This window comes from Meles meles, chromosome 8 (genome assembly GCF_922984935.1).
Source record: "Meles meles chromosome 8, mMelMel3.1 paternal haplotype, whole genome shotgun sequence".
Classification (NCBI taxonomy): Eukaryota; Metazoa; Chordata; class Mammalia; order Carnivora; family Mustelidae; genus Meles; species Meles meles.
In genome coordinates this window covers 60,526,325-60,541,427 of record NC_060073.1, presented here as the reverse complement: position 1 = coordinate 60,541,427, position 15,103 = coordinate 60,526,325, and the positions used below count along the sequence as shown (strand labels likewise).

The window sequence follows — 15,103 nt, the reverse complement described above, 5'->3', positions numbered from 1 at the left end:
TCCATAATCCAAGCACAAGATACTGTTTCCCAAGCCAGAAGACAATGCCCATATGGTCCCATCACAGTTACCAATCTCCCGACTTCTGCAGACAGTACCCAGATTCCATTATATTTTTAAAGTCTACTGAACAGGAGTTTTGAGTGGATCAAATGTGGGATGTGAGAGAAAAAGGAAAAATTAATGATGACTCCAGGGCTTCTGGCTTGCACATCTAGAAGGTTTGAATAGCTATCAATGAGATGGAATCAATTGACAACAAATTTTAGGAGATTAGAAAATTGGTTTTGGGCATTATAGTTTTTTTAAAAAATATTTTATTAATTTGACAGACAGAAATCACAACTAGGCAGAGAGGCAGGCAGAGAAAGAGGAGGAAGCAGGCTCTCTGTGGAGCAGAGAGCCCGACGTGGGGCTCGATCCCAGGACCCTGGGATCATGACCTGAGCCGAAGGCAGAGGCTTTAACCCACTGAGCCACCCAGGCGCCCCAGGGGCATTATAGTTTTAAGATGCCTACTAAATGTCCAAGTTGGATATGTTTAATAGGCAATTGGAGGTTAGTAAAGATTTTTGGGCTGGAAATAAAAATTCAGGACCAGTTAGTATATTGACATTATTTAAAGCCATGAGCCTTAATGAGCATATGTAAAGCGTGAGTGTAGTTAGAGAAGAGAGGCCTGGGGACTAACTCTCAGGGACACTCTAGCATTTACAGTACAGTGAGATAAAGAGGAATCAGCAAACGAGACTAAAGAGTGACTAGTAAGATAGGAGTAAACCAAGAAAGACTGATGTCTTAGAAGCTGAGGAAAGAAAGCATTTCAAGGGTAATCTAGGTCAGTTCTGCTGATAAATTGAATAATAAGGCCAAAGGTTGAACTGACTATTGGGTTAGGCATAAGGAGATATTTTATGACCTAGAGGCTATGGCCTTATTTAAATTAAATCCAGAGAGACCAGGAGTGGGGCCCCTGGGTGGCTCATTTGGTTAAATATCTGACTCCTGATTTCAGCTCGTGCCCTGTTCTCAGGGTTATGAGATCAAGCCCCTCATGGGCTTGGTATTGGGCATGGAGCCTGTTTAAGATTCTCTCTCTCTCTCTCTCAAAAATAAAAAAATAAGAGAGAGAGAGAGAGGCCAGGAGCAGAGGAATTAAAAACAGTAATTTCAGATAGTGCTTTCAAGGAGTTTTGCTGTGAAAGAGAGCAGGCATTGGAATGGTAGCTGGAGAGAAATGGAAGGTTGATGGAGGGTTTTTTGGTTTTGTTTTTGGTTTTTTAGAATGGAGACATATAGCATATTTAGAGATCCATCCAGTGAAGCGGGAACAGTAGATGTTGTAGGAGAGAGCACAATTCCTGGATTGCTATTCTTGGGTGAGTTATAGAATGTAGCCTAAATGTGAAGGGCTGCCTTCAGAGCACAGGTAGCTTAGCCAAGTAAAAGGAGAGATGACAGAGTGCATGGGTGCAGAAGTAGGAAGATCGGTAGCTCTGATGGGACCATATGGGCATTGTCTTCTGGTAGCTTCATTATCAGCTGAAAGTACAGTCATGTTAGAGATTTGAGATGAGAGGAATAGGTGGGAAGTAGTTGTGTAGAAGACTGAGAGAGTAAGAGGATTTAGGGGAATATAGTAGAATTGCTGGGTAGCACTAAGTGGTTGCTAGCATTTTATTAGAACATCAATTTAAATTGAGACCAAGGCCACATGATTATAGTTTTCTTTAGTAGTGTTCTGCTGCACAGAGTTTGGTATAAGCAGAATTTTTGATTAAACCAAGGTTGAAATTTGTACATTAGAATGATGAAAAGAGAAGGGCCAGGGTCATAAGGGTATACAGAGGGAGTGACTGTAATGGTGGATCATGAAACTTAGGCTGGATAAGGAGCTCAGAAGGGAAATTATAAGGGGGGTAAGAGACAGTGGGGAAGGGGAATAGAATTGAATGGATTGTGGGTTCTGATAGAGCTTGAATAATTGTTGGAGTAGAATCCTAAAGGGAATGAGTGAAAACAGAAAGTGTTGGTTAGGGATTAGATGGTTAATTTGGGATTACAGGAGAGGAGTGGTTACTTGTAATGGCAAAGTCTAGATTATGACCATGGGAGTGCTATTTCCTGGTGAATAGCCTTAGGAAAATTCTACAACCTCTCCAAGTCTTACTTTTCTCCTCTGAAAAATGAGGATATAGCCTATTTTACAAAGTTGACATGAGGATTAAATGATAATATAAATGCAAAAACACATGGCATAGTGTCTAGCATGTGATAGATTCTTAAAATTTTTCATATTTCGTAATTTTGAACCTTATTTTGCCTGACCTGAGCAGAATAGCAAAATACCATATATGCTTAGCACCTTATGCTTCAAAATCATATATGAAGCCTAATGAAATTAAAAAAAGATTTAAAAATCACTCTATACCCATTATTATTTTTCTTTACTTGGAATGAAAAACACTACCATTGCAGCTATCACTATTATGTTAAGAAGCACTTATATTCTTATTATAACTCTGCTTCTGTTACTATTTATGCATTTAAAAGAATCTGTGCAAAGGGTTTTCACATCGTTTGCATTTACTGTCAAAATAGCCCTGTGAGGTATGTGGTGCTGGTATTTTTGTTATTTTCTCCATTTCCCAGTAGGGGAAATGAAAGTATAGTGAAGTATCCTACATATGATTATATTGGTTGAACTAGAACTTGAGCCCAGGTCTTCTGATTAACTGGTAACTGAATTCTGTTCTTTTTATGGTATGTCATTACTGGGGATATATTTACCTGCTATAGATCTGGTAACCCCTGAAGATTTCTTTTCAAACTCTGTAAGAAAAGGATTTTTCTTTTTACTGCATGATCCTCATACTTTTATATGCATTCATTTTTTCATGCAACACATACTTACTATAACCTTTCTAAATGTTAGGTCATGTGTTTAGGCCCTAGGAATATGGTAGTGAGAAAGACATGTACCCATACTTTCAGGAAATTTTCACTATGGTGAAAAGGACAGACATTAACTAATAATTACATAAAAATACGTATAATTGAAAAATGCTGGAGCCATGTGAATGAATAACAGAGAAGGACTTTATTGAGCCTGTGGGTTGGGTTCATGGTGATCATGAAAGACTTCTCTAAGGAAGTTATAATTAACCTGAGATTTGAAGGATGAACAGCAGTCAACTAGGCTATGGAGTAATGGGAAGAGGGTGCTACCTATGGGGAGAGCCTAGATGAAGGGATCTTTCCTTCTTTCTGTCCTTCTTACCCTCCTTCCTTCCTATCACAGTTCACACTGGTTCTTTCTCATTTTCATTATGATTTTTTTTTTCAGCATAACAGTATTCATTGTTTTTGCACAACACCCAGTGCTCCATGCAAAACGTGCCCTCCCTATTACCCACCACCTGTTCCCCCAACCTCCCACCCCTGACCCTTCAAAACCCTCAGGTTGTTTTTCAGAGTCCATAGTCTCTTATGGTTCACCTCCCCTTCCAATTTTTTTTTTTTTTTATAAACATATAATGTATTTTTATCCCCAGGGGTACAGGTCTGTGAATCGCCAGGTTTACACACTTCACAGCACTCACGATAGCACATACCCTCCCCAATGTCCATAACCCCCTCCCCCTCTCCCAACCCCACCTCCCCCCGGCAACCCCCAGTTTGTTTTGTGAGATTAAGAGTCATTTATGGTTTGTCTCCCTCCCAATCCCATCTTGTTTCATTTATTCTTCTCCTATCGCACTAACCCCCCATGTTGCTTCTCCATGTCCTCATATCAGGGAGATCATATGATAGTTGTCTTTCTCCGATTGACTTATTTCACTAAGCATGATGCCCTCTAGTTCCATCCATGATTTTAAAATATATTTTAAGCATGAATTAATAGTTACAAAGCATAGTACTGAACTTTTTGCGTTTTCTGAGAAAATCCATTATTTGGACTGCTTAGGAGGGCCTATGGTGAGTTTACATCCTAGGTTCCATCAGTTGTCATGCAGTAAGGCCATTGAAAACATTTATTTTGGTGTTCTTTTTTTCCCCCCAGCTTTATTGAAAAATAATGGATATACATCACTCTATAAGTTTAAGGTGTACAGCGTGATAATTTGATTTACATATATTGTGAAATGGTTATCACAGTAGGTTTAGTTAACATCCATCATCTCTGATTTTGCTTTTATGCTGGCACAACACACTGAATCTTTTTTCCAAAGGGAATGTGATATACATCTGCTTAAGTAAATGAATATTTCCATCTAAACCGATTCATTTGGTGTATTACAAAAACCAGTTCATTACATAAACTAATCATTTCCTTGGTTGAAAAATACAGTTACAAGGGTGTTTCTTAGTTCTAAATAGGATGGGGACTCGGGCAATTTTTCTTTTTCTTATTTTTACACTGTCATCCATTTCATCCATTAACCCACTGCTAGTAGCACTTACATAACACAAGGTATCTTCTATAGCAGTCTATAGTAGAAAATTCATGTGGCACAAGAAGAAAATCTCAGGAGATGAACGTTATAATCTACCAGTATTTCATTTTTTTTTTTAACCAGTATTTCATTTTTAAAAACAAAATACCATCCATTCTTATGATAAGTTACGAAATATGTTTAACTAGTCTACGTGCATATTAGAACAGACTAAGGTGTTTAGCAAAGTAGAAGAGAAGCTTTGAAAAGGAAATTGGCTACAAAAAGCAAAGGATGCATAATTCTTTGACTTTATAAAGAGATAGTTTAGCACATTTATCAAGCAAAGGTGATGGGGCTTGCTTGGAATGATTCCAAGCCACAATGTGATGCTGACTAAGCATTATTAAAACAGAAACAGATGTAGAGCAATGATACCATGGACTTCTCAAGCACATAAGAAATTGTTGATGATTTTTTTCCACCCCATCAATTTATGGAAGAAAGTAATATGTTGTGGTTGAAAGAGAATGTACTTTAGAGGTACCTAGGCTTCATCTATATCTCAGTACGACCACACTCTTCTTTGATCTAGAGCGATTCTCCACATCTCTCTGAGCCTCGGTTACCCATTTCTAAAATTACGAAAGCGTCTTTTAGAAAAATTTTTTAAGATTTTATTTATTTATTTATTTATTTATTTATTTTTTTTTTTGGTGCCACATAGGCACCCTGAGAATATCTTTTTTTTTTTTTTTTCCCTTTTTATTTATTTATTTTTTTTTCAGCGTAACAGTATTCATTGTTTTTGCACAACACCCAGTGCTCCATGCAAAACGTGCCCTCCCCATCACCCACCACCTGTTCCCCCAACCTCCCACCCCTGACCCTTCAAAACCCTCAGGTTGTTTTTCAGAGTCCATAGTCTCTTATGGTTCGCCTCCCCTCCCCAATGTCCATAGCCCGCACCCCCTCTCCCAATCCCACCTCCCCCCAGCAACCCCCAGTTTGTTTTGTGAGATTAAGAGTCATTTATGGTTCAAGATGGGATTGGGAGGGAGACAAACCATTATTTATTTATTTTTGAGAGAGCATGGGGCAGGGACTGGGCAAAGGGAGAGGGAGAGAGACTCTCAAGCAGACTCTTTGCTGAGCACAGAGCCTAACTCAGGGCTGGATCCCGTGATCCTGAGATCACAACCTAAACCAAAACCAAGAGTTGGACACTTAACTGACTGTGCCACCCAGGCACCCCAGAAAAATATCTTAATGAAATAATGAAACTTGATATTCACAGTGAACTGTCTGGACAGTCTGAATTATTCACTAATTTTAATAGTGTCAGCTTTGTCTGGAATTGTAATCCTTGTTTCACTTTAGTATCAAGAACAGCTGATGAATCAAGACAGCCCATTGCAGAGCCCTTGAGGAATAAAGTATATGTTGCGTTTCTACCTGTATATGTTAAAAATATTCCTGCCTATAAAGCAGTATAAATACACTTTCAGATATAAAGAAAATATCCATTCTGTTTCACAGTGTTAGCCAGTGAGCATAAGGTTAGCCAACTTTTTTTTTCCTTTTCCCTGCCTAATACTTTTCTGTCCCTCTTTGAATTTAGGAGCATGTATCCTGTTTGGAAGTCTTTTCTTGAGGGAACAATGCAGGTAGCCCAGTCTCGGATCAATATATGTGAAAACTATAAAAACTTCATTTCTGAGCCTGCAAGGACAGTGAGAAGCTTAAAAGAACAGCAACTAAAAAGGGTATTGTTTCTATTCTTTTCTTATATGCATATTAATATCTCAGTGCTCCATTTGTGATCTGCAAGATTATATTAAATTGCATTTTAACACCTTGAGCTTTTCTATAAGGTCACAAATATTTCTGATTTCAGCATGTTACTAGGGTTTTGTTGATTTCATCATATTCTTTCTAACTACTGTATTTTATTAACTGACAAAAGTGAATGTAATTTGAATCAACATTCTGAAAGCTCAGTGAACGCTTCTTACAAATACCACTTTTCACCTTAAGTAAATAGATTTACTTAGTTTCACAATATTGGTATAGTTTGGTGTATGTTAAAGTAGTTACAATGTTATTAATCCTACTTTGTCTTAGTTTTCACTTGAGCCATTTTGTATGCTAATTTAAAAGAACTTGACACATTTTGACCAAATATAGAAAACTTATTACCAAAAGTGTTGTGCTCTAAAGTTTAATTATATAGGTTACAAAGAAGTAAAGGTTTCAAATAGATCTATTTCTTTGTTTATACAGAAGTTAAAAATTCAAAGAAAAAAGTCACTATTTATTAAATGTGATTTTTATGAAAAGCTTGCTATTAAAAATAGTTGATTGAATTGTGTCCTCTTTTGGAAATAGTTACAAAAACAGATTATCATGATGCCTAATAAGTAATTAATTTTTTATGAGACCATTAAATACTTTAGAAAATATTAAAGTAACCGTTTACGGAAATAGTATTTCAGAAGCCATCCAGTTTTTAAATTCTAATTGTCATTTGGATTTTCAGAATTGTTTTACAAACAAAATCTAAAAAAACTAATTTTGCTTATTTGTCAAAGATGATTTTAGCAGCATAAAATCAGTATGTTAAATGTATATTGTATGTATATAAAATTTCCACCTCTTTCAAGCATTAGTGTAATATCACTTGGTTTTAACATTTGCGTAAGAATGCCGTTGTTTTACCTTTGCTCAAAATTACCTCTTTCTAAACAAACATGGTGCATAAACTACATGACTACTGACTAAACAGTGCTTTCGAGTTGGAAGAAAATATGCTGTATGTCTAGGTATGTAAGTATCTATCCCTGTGTGCAGAGAGAGGCAGAGAATTAATGCTAGCATAATTCCTAACTGGGAGGAAATACTATGTGTCAGATAGCTAGTGCATTCACCAAATCTAACTGAATTACTGGAAAGTTCTACTTTTCTTAATATAAGAGTATTTTGGGGGCACCTGGGTGGCTCAGTGGGTTAAGCATCTGCCTTCAGCTCAGGTCGTGATCTCAGTGTTCTGGAATCAAGCCCCGCATCAGTCTCTCTGCTCAGCAGGGAGCCTGCTTCCCCCCATCTCTCTGCCTCTGTGCCTACTTGTGATCTGTCAAATAAATAAATAAAAATCGTAAAAAAATTTTTTTTTGAAAAAGTTTACCATTGTGCTTTTCTCTTACATTCGTAAAATAGTGTCTGCCCTGAATTTAACCAGCATTCTGTGGCAAATGATGTTTGGTGGGGTTTGACAGGTCCTCTTATCTGTGAATTAATTTGTTTTATATTATATTGGAGAAAAATGGTGCTGTGTTCCATCTAGACATTAAGTACATATTGGTCATACCCATTAGGATTCTGAGATTACAGATGACAGACCTACTTCCAACTAGCTTTAAGCCAAGAAAATAATGTATTAGCTTGTATAACTGAAAATGCCGGGGGTGGATCCAGGTGCTCAAATGATGGTATTAGAATTCAGTCTTTCTTCTCATCCATTAGGTCTGCTTCATTCTTTAGCAAATGCTTCATTCTTTAGCAACTCTTAACATGGTGGCCCCCAAAATGCAAGATTTATGAATCTTACAGAAGGCAATCGTACATTTCCATTTTCCTAAAATTTTCCAATAAAACTACCCAAATTGAGGCTGATTGACCTGTCTTGGGTCACAGGCTTTCCCCCAAGTCAGGGGTTACATTGCAAACGATATATACTATAAAGCTGGAAAGATGATTTTCCAAAAGAAAATTGAGATGGGTTTCCAAAGGAAAACAAGGGAAACAGAGACAAAGCAAGTAGAGATAAGTAACCACTACAGTTGATTACTCCAATTGTACCTCCCAAGCTTTACCACAGATTAACTCCATAGGATAAATAGACCATCGATTCTTTCTCCTTTATTTCTCTAACTTTCCCCCATTTTTTTTGCCTTCTTTTGAATCAATCTTATATTTTTTATTTCCTCTTTTTTTTTTAACTTTAGTGTGATAAAAGCAGTTGACGTGAGATCTACTCTCTTAACAGGTTTTTTTTGGGGGGGGATACATGGAAATATTTTTTTTAATTTATTTTTTCAGCATAACAATATTCATTGTTTTTGCACAACACCCAGTGCTCCATGCAAAACGTGCCCTCCCTATTACCCACCACCTGTTCCCCCAACCTCCCACCCCTGACCCTTTAAAACCCTCAGGTTGTTTTTCAGAGTCCATAGTCTCTTATGGTTCGCCTCCCCTTCTAATTTTTTTTTTTTTTATAAACATGTAATGTATTTTTATCCCCAGGGGTACAGGTCTGTGAATCGCCAGGTTTACACACTTCACAGCACTCACGATAGCACATACCCTCCCCAATGTCCATAACCCCCTCCCCCTCTCCCAACCCCACCTCCCCCCCGCAACCCCCAGTTTGTTTTGTGAGATTAAGAGTCATTTATGGTTTGTCTCCCTCCCAATCCCATCTTGTTTCATTTATTCTTCTCCTATCCCCCTAACCCCCCATGTTGCTTCTCCATGTCCTCATATCAGGGAGATCATATGATAGTTGTCTTTCTCCGATTGACTTATTTCACTAAGCATGATAGCCTCTAGTTCCATCCACGTCGTCGCAAATGGCAAGATTTCATTTCTTTTGATGGCTGCATAGTATTCCATTGTGTATATATACCACATCTTCTTTATCCATTCATCTGTTGATGGACATCTAGGTTCTTTCCATAGTTTGGCAATTGTAGACTTTGCTGCTATAAACATTCGGGTACACGTGCCCCTTTGGATCACTACGTTTGTATCTTTAGGGTAAATACCCAGTAGTGCAATTGCTGGGTCATAGGGTAGTTCTATTTTCCACATTTTGAGGAACCTCCATGCTGTTTTCCAGAGTGGTTGCACCAGCTTGCATTCCCACCAACAGTGGAGGAGGGTTCCCCTTTCTCCGCATCCTCGCCAGCATCTGTCATTTCCTGACTTGTTAATTTTAGCCATTCTGACTGGTGTGAGGTGATATCTCATTGTGGTTTTGATTTGTATTTCCCTGATGCCGAGTGACATGGAGCACTTTTTCATGTGTCTGTTGGCCATCTGGATGTCTTCTTTGCAGAAATGTCTGTTCATGTCCTCTGCCCATTTCTTGATTGGATTGTTTGTTCTTTGGGTGTTGAGTTTGCGAAGTTCCTTATAGATTTTGGATACTAGCCCTTTATCTGATATGTCGTTTGCAAATATCTTCTCCCATTCTGTCAGTTGTCTTTTGGTTTTGTTAACTGTTTCCTTTGCTGTGCAAAAGCTTTTGATCTTGATGAAATCCCAATAGTTCATTTTTGCCCTTGCTTCCCTTGCCTTTGCCGTTGTTCCTAGGAAGATGTTGCTGCGGCTGAGGTCGAAGAGGTTGCTGCCTGCATTCTCCTCAAGGATTTTGATGGATTCCTTTCTCACATGGAGGTCCTTCATCCATTTGGAGTCTATTTTCGTGTGTGGTGTAAGGAAGTGGTCCAATTTCATTTTTCTGCATGTGGCTGTCCAATTTTCCTAGCACCATTTATTGAAGAGTCTGTCTTTTTTCCATTGGACATTCTTTCCTGCTTTGTCGAAGATTAGTTGACCATAGAGTTGAGGGTCGATTTCTGGGCTCTCTATTCTGTTCCACCGGTCTATGTGTCTGTTTTTGTGCCAGTACCATGCTGTCTTGATGATGACAGCTTTGTAATAGAGCTTGAAGTCCGGAATTGTGATGCCCAGGAAATTAAAGAAGAATTGAAAAAATTTATGGAAACAAATATGGAAACATATGGAAACAAATGATAATGAAAACACAACGGTTCAAAATCTGTGGGACACAGCAAAGGCAGTCCTGAGAGGAAAATATATAGCGGTACAAGCCTTTCTCAAGAAACAAGAAAGGTCTCAAGTACACAACCTAACCCTACACGTAAAGGAGCTGGAGAAAGAACAAGAAAGAAACCCTAAACCCAGCAGGAGAAGAGAAATCATAAAGATCAGAGCAGAAATCAATGAAATAGAAACAAAAAAAAAAAAACAATAGAAAAAATCAATGAAACTAGGAGCTGGTTCTTTGAAAGAATCAATAAGATTGATAAACCCCTGGCCAGACTCATCAAAAAGAAAAGAGAAAGGACCCAAATAAATAAAATCATGAATGAAAGAGGAGAGATCACAACTAACACCAAAGAAATACAGACAATTATAAGAACATACTATGAGCAACTCTACGCCAACAAATTTGACAATCTGGAAGAAATGGATGCATTCCTAGAGACATATAAACTACCACAACTGAACCAGGAAGAAATAGAAAACCTGAACAGGCCCATAACCAGTAAGGAGATTGAAACAGTCATCAAAAATCTCCAAACAAACAAAAGCCCAGGGCCAGACGGCTTCCCAGGGGAATTCTACCAAACATTTAAAGAACTAATTCCTATTCTCCTGAAACTGTTCCAAAAAATAGAAATGGAAGGAAAACTTCCAAACTCATTTTATGAGGCCAGCATCACCTTGATCCCAAAACCAGACAAGGATCCCACCAAAAAAGAGAACTGCAGACCAATATCCTTGATGAACACAGACGCAAAAATTCTCGCCAAAATACTAGCCAATAGGATTCAACAGTACATTAAAAGGATTATTCACCACGATCAAGTGGGATTTATTCCAGGGCTGCAGGGTTGGTTCAACATCCGCAAATCAATCAATGTGATACAACACATTAATAAAAGAAAGAACAAGAACCATATGATACTCTCAGTAGATGCTGAAAAAGCATTTGACAAAGTACAGCATCCCTTCCTGATCAAAACTCTTCAAAGTGTAGGGATAGAGGGCACATACCTCAATATTATCAAAGCCATCTATGAAAAACCCACCGCAAATATCATTCTCAATGGAGAAAAACTGAAAGCTTTTCCGCTAAGGTCAGGAACATGGCAGGGATGTCCATTATCACCACTGCTATTCAACATAGTACTAGAAGTCCTAGCCTCAGCAATCAGACAACAAAAAGAAATTAAAGGCATCCAAATTGGCAAAGAAGAAGTCAAACTATCACTCTTCGCAGATGATATGATAGTATGTGTGGAAAACCCAAAAGACTCCACTCCAAAACTGCTAGAACTTGTACAGGAATTCAGTAAAGTGTCAGGATATAAAATTAATGCAGAGAAATCAGTTGCATTTCTGTACACCAACAACAAGACTGAAGAAAGAGAAATTAAGGAGTCAATCCCATTTACAATTGCACCCAAAACTATAAGATACCTAGGAATAAACCTAACCAAAGAGGCTAAGAATCTTAACAGGTTTTTAAGTGTATGATACAGTAATGTTATCTAGAGCCACAATGTTATACAGCTAATCGTGAACTTACTCATTCTGTATATCTGAAATTTTGGTAGGTTAGTAGTTCTCTCACCTCTTCCCTCCAGCCCCTGCTGACCACAACTTACTCTTTACTTCCATGAGTTTGATACTTTATGTAAGTGGAATCATGCAGTATTTGTCCCTTTGTGACTGGCTTGTTTCATTTAGTGTAATGTCTAACAGGGTCATCTGTGTTGTATGTGGTAGCATTTCATTCTTTTTTAAGATCAAATAATATTTCATTATGTGTATATGCTACATTTTTTATACATTCTAGCATTGATCAGCACCTTGGTTGTTTCCTCATTTCTTTCTGCTCTTGAGTCTGAATATTTTCTACCAATACCTCTCACTTAATTAATACTCTGTTTTGCTGTTTCTAATCTGCTTTTAAAACGTCTTTTGGAATCTCCGTGTATTTTTCAGTTCTAGAATTTTTAATTGAGTTTTTAAAAATAGATTTTGTGGGGCACCTGGGTGGCTCAATTGGTTGAGTGTCTGCCTTCAGCTCAGGTCATGATCCCAGGATCCTGGGATCAAGCCTGTTGCACCTCCACATGTTTTTCTTTTACCCTCTTGAATATATTACTCCTAATCTCTTTTCAGGATTCCACTGTCTGAATCACTGTAGGCCTTTTTTTTTTTTTTTATGGTTTTTCTTGATTTTGGGTTATTGGGGTCAGCTGTTTTAGTATGCCTCACGATGCTGGACATTTTTGATAAAAATTGTAGAGACTCTGGAAGACATTTTTTATTTCCAAAGAGTTAAGTTTTCTGGCAGGCAGATAGAATACTGTCAGATCACCTTGATCCTTTGAGGGTCTGGTTTTAGCTTTTCATGGGGCTGGTCTATTTCACCTTTGTTCTTATTGCCAGGATTTTAACTGTGAAAAAGTGTGGGGTGCCTACCAAAACCCTTCTACTTTGATAAGACATGGTTCCAGCCTTTGTCTTCTCAACATCATGTAGTTGCTCTGATCCTCTGGTAACTGCTCAGCTCATTAGACTTTTAGCTACTGTTTTTTACTGGATTTCTTGGCATTACACCCATACATGCCATTTAGAAGTCAACCGAACCGATGACTCGGGGAAATTGCATACAGATCTTTGGGCTTGCTTCTTTAACACCCTTCTTTCCAGATCTTTGCCTCTCAAGTTTCTACTCTTTCAGCATCCTTAAACTTCAGCCTCTGATTCGCCAGTCTAGTAAGAATGCCTGTTTCTCTGTAACCTGATTCAACAAATAACCTTAGGAAAAAAGTCACCTTAAACATAGAGCTTACCTATCTGTGCTTCCCTTCTTCCAGACATCACAGTTCCTGTAAGTCCAGTGTGTATCATTGTTCCTTAGTGCTGGTAGTTTTTTTTTTTTTTTTTAAGATTTTATTTATTTATTTGACAGAGATCACAAGTAGGCAGAGAGGCAGAGAGAGAGGGGGAAGCAGGCTCCCTGCTGAGCAGAGAGCCCCGATGCGGGGCTCGATCCCAGGACCCTGAGATCATGACCTGAGCCGAAGGCAGAGGCTTAACCCACTGAGTCACCCAAGCGCCCCAGTGCTGGTGGTTTTAAACAGTGTCCAAGTTTTCCATCCTGGAGGAAAGTAGTCTGAAACAACTTGTTCTGTCATTATCACAACCAAGTTTGACTTAAAGTTTTCCCTCTATAACATTTTGATATTCATGTTCTTTTAAAAACTTTCTCTATTTTGACAGTTTTCTAATACTGGGGGTAAATCCAGGCATATTATAATTATAAAGCATCTGACCATTGTGTAGATTATAATGAGAATTATATCATGGCTTTTTCTAAATCATTTTCTGTATGCTGACATTTGCTTAAAAAACAAAATGAGCCACTATAATCTAAGGCATTTGTCATTTTTTAAATTGAGGTATAATTAACATAACATTGTATTAATTTAAGGTATATAATGCAATGATTCAATATTTGTATATATGCAAAAGATCACCACAATAAGTCCAATTAACATCTATCAGTCTCATAATTAATAACACTTCAGTTCATATTTTTCTCATGTATACTAGAGTTCACATTCCTTTGAAATAGTAATGGTTTACATTGGATAACACTTTAGAGTTTGTAAACTCTTATTGTATCCATTATAGTCTCATTTGTTTTTCATATGTACTTGTTAGGTATGTAAATATTATTATTTTACAAATGACAAAACCAAGGCTAAAAAATATTAAGGAGACTTAGTAGTAAATAACAGAGCAGGAACTTGAATACTCTACTTCCTAATTCCAAATCCTATGCAATCTTTGAAAAATGCTTGAAGTTTAAGTTTAAATAGGTTTACAGAAAAATACATACAACCTCTTTACCTTAGTAGACTAATTCCTTTACTTCTTTTATCTTCTTAGTTTTTGTAATAGTTGTAATTAATACATTGATCATTTTTATGATATCCTATATTCGTTATTCTCTCCCATTTCCTAATTAATTGTTCATGTTTCTGTACAACCTTTATGTTGTTGTTGTTATTTTTATTATTATTTTAAGTAGGCTCCATGCCCAGCTTGGAGCCCAGTGCAGACCATGAACTCAAAACCCTGAGATCAAGACCTGAGCTGAGATTGAGAGTTGGATGGTTACCCAACTGAGCTACCTAGGCACCTCTATTATTTTTTATTTCTGAATGAATTTTTAATTTATTCTGCTTTTTAAAATCATATCTGTTTTTGGACATTACCACTAAGTCTACAATAAAAATTTAACCTTTTTTTCTTTGAAGTTATTATCTTAGGATGAGTTTCCAGGACACAACTACTGGTCAGAGAACCTACTGGTTTGTAGGACTTCAATGTATGGCTAAAGTTACTTTTACTTTTATTCCCGTCTTTAAATTACTGGCAAGTATATCTATCTGTACATGATCTGTGTCATACTCAGGGATCGTACTTTTAATTTCTGCACTGAAATTCTAATATCCAAGTTTGTCACCATTTCATATGATCCCTTAACCTTAGTGTAAACTTGTACATTAATTTCTGTGTTTATCAGTGGTCAGTGCTTATAACTCTTGGGAAAGAGCTGGGCTTATACCACACCAAGTCTTTTTTTTTTTAAATATATAATATATTATGTGTTTCAAGGGTACAGGTCTGTGATTTATCAGTCTTACACAATACAAATTTCTCCCCACAACACATACCCTCCCCAGTGTCCATTGCTCAACCCACCATCCCTCCCACCCAGTTCCCCTCCAGCAACCCTTAGTTTGTTTCCTGAGATTAAGAGTCTCTATGGT

General features: G+C 37.5%; 1 protein-coding gene across 2 annotated transcripts in view; it reads left to right on the top strand.

The window, feature by feature from the left end:
* Positions 1–15,103, top strand: part of FCHSD2 (FCH and double SH3 domains 2) — a 284,199-nt gene that overhangs the window by 129,911 nt on the left and 139,185 nt on the right. For both annotated transcript variants that reach the window (XM_046015694.1, XM_046015695.1), the window contains exon 5: positions 6,058–6,202. In XM_046015694.1, the coding sequence (XP_045871650.1) occupies positions 6,058–6,202 (145 nt within the window). The remainder of the gene's footprint in view (positions 1–6,057; positions 6,203–15,103) is intronic.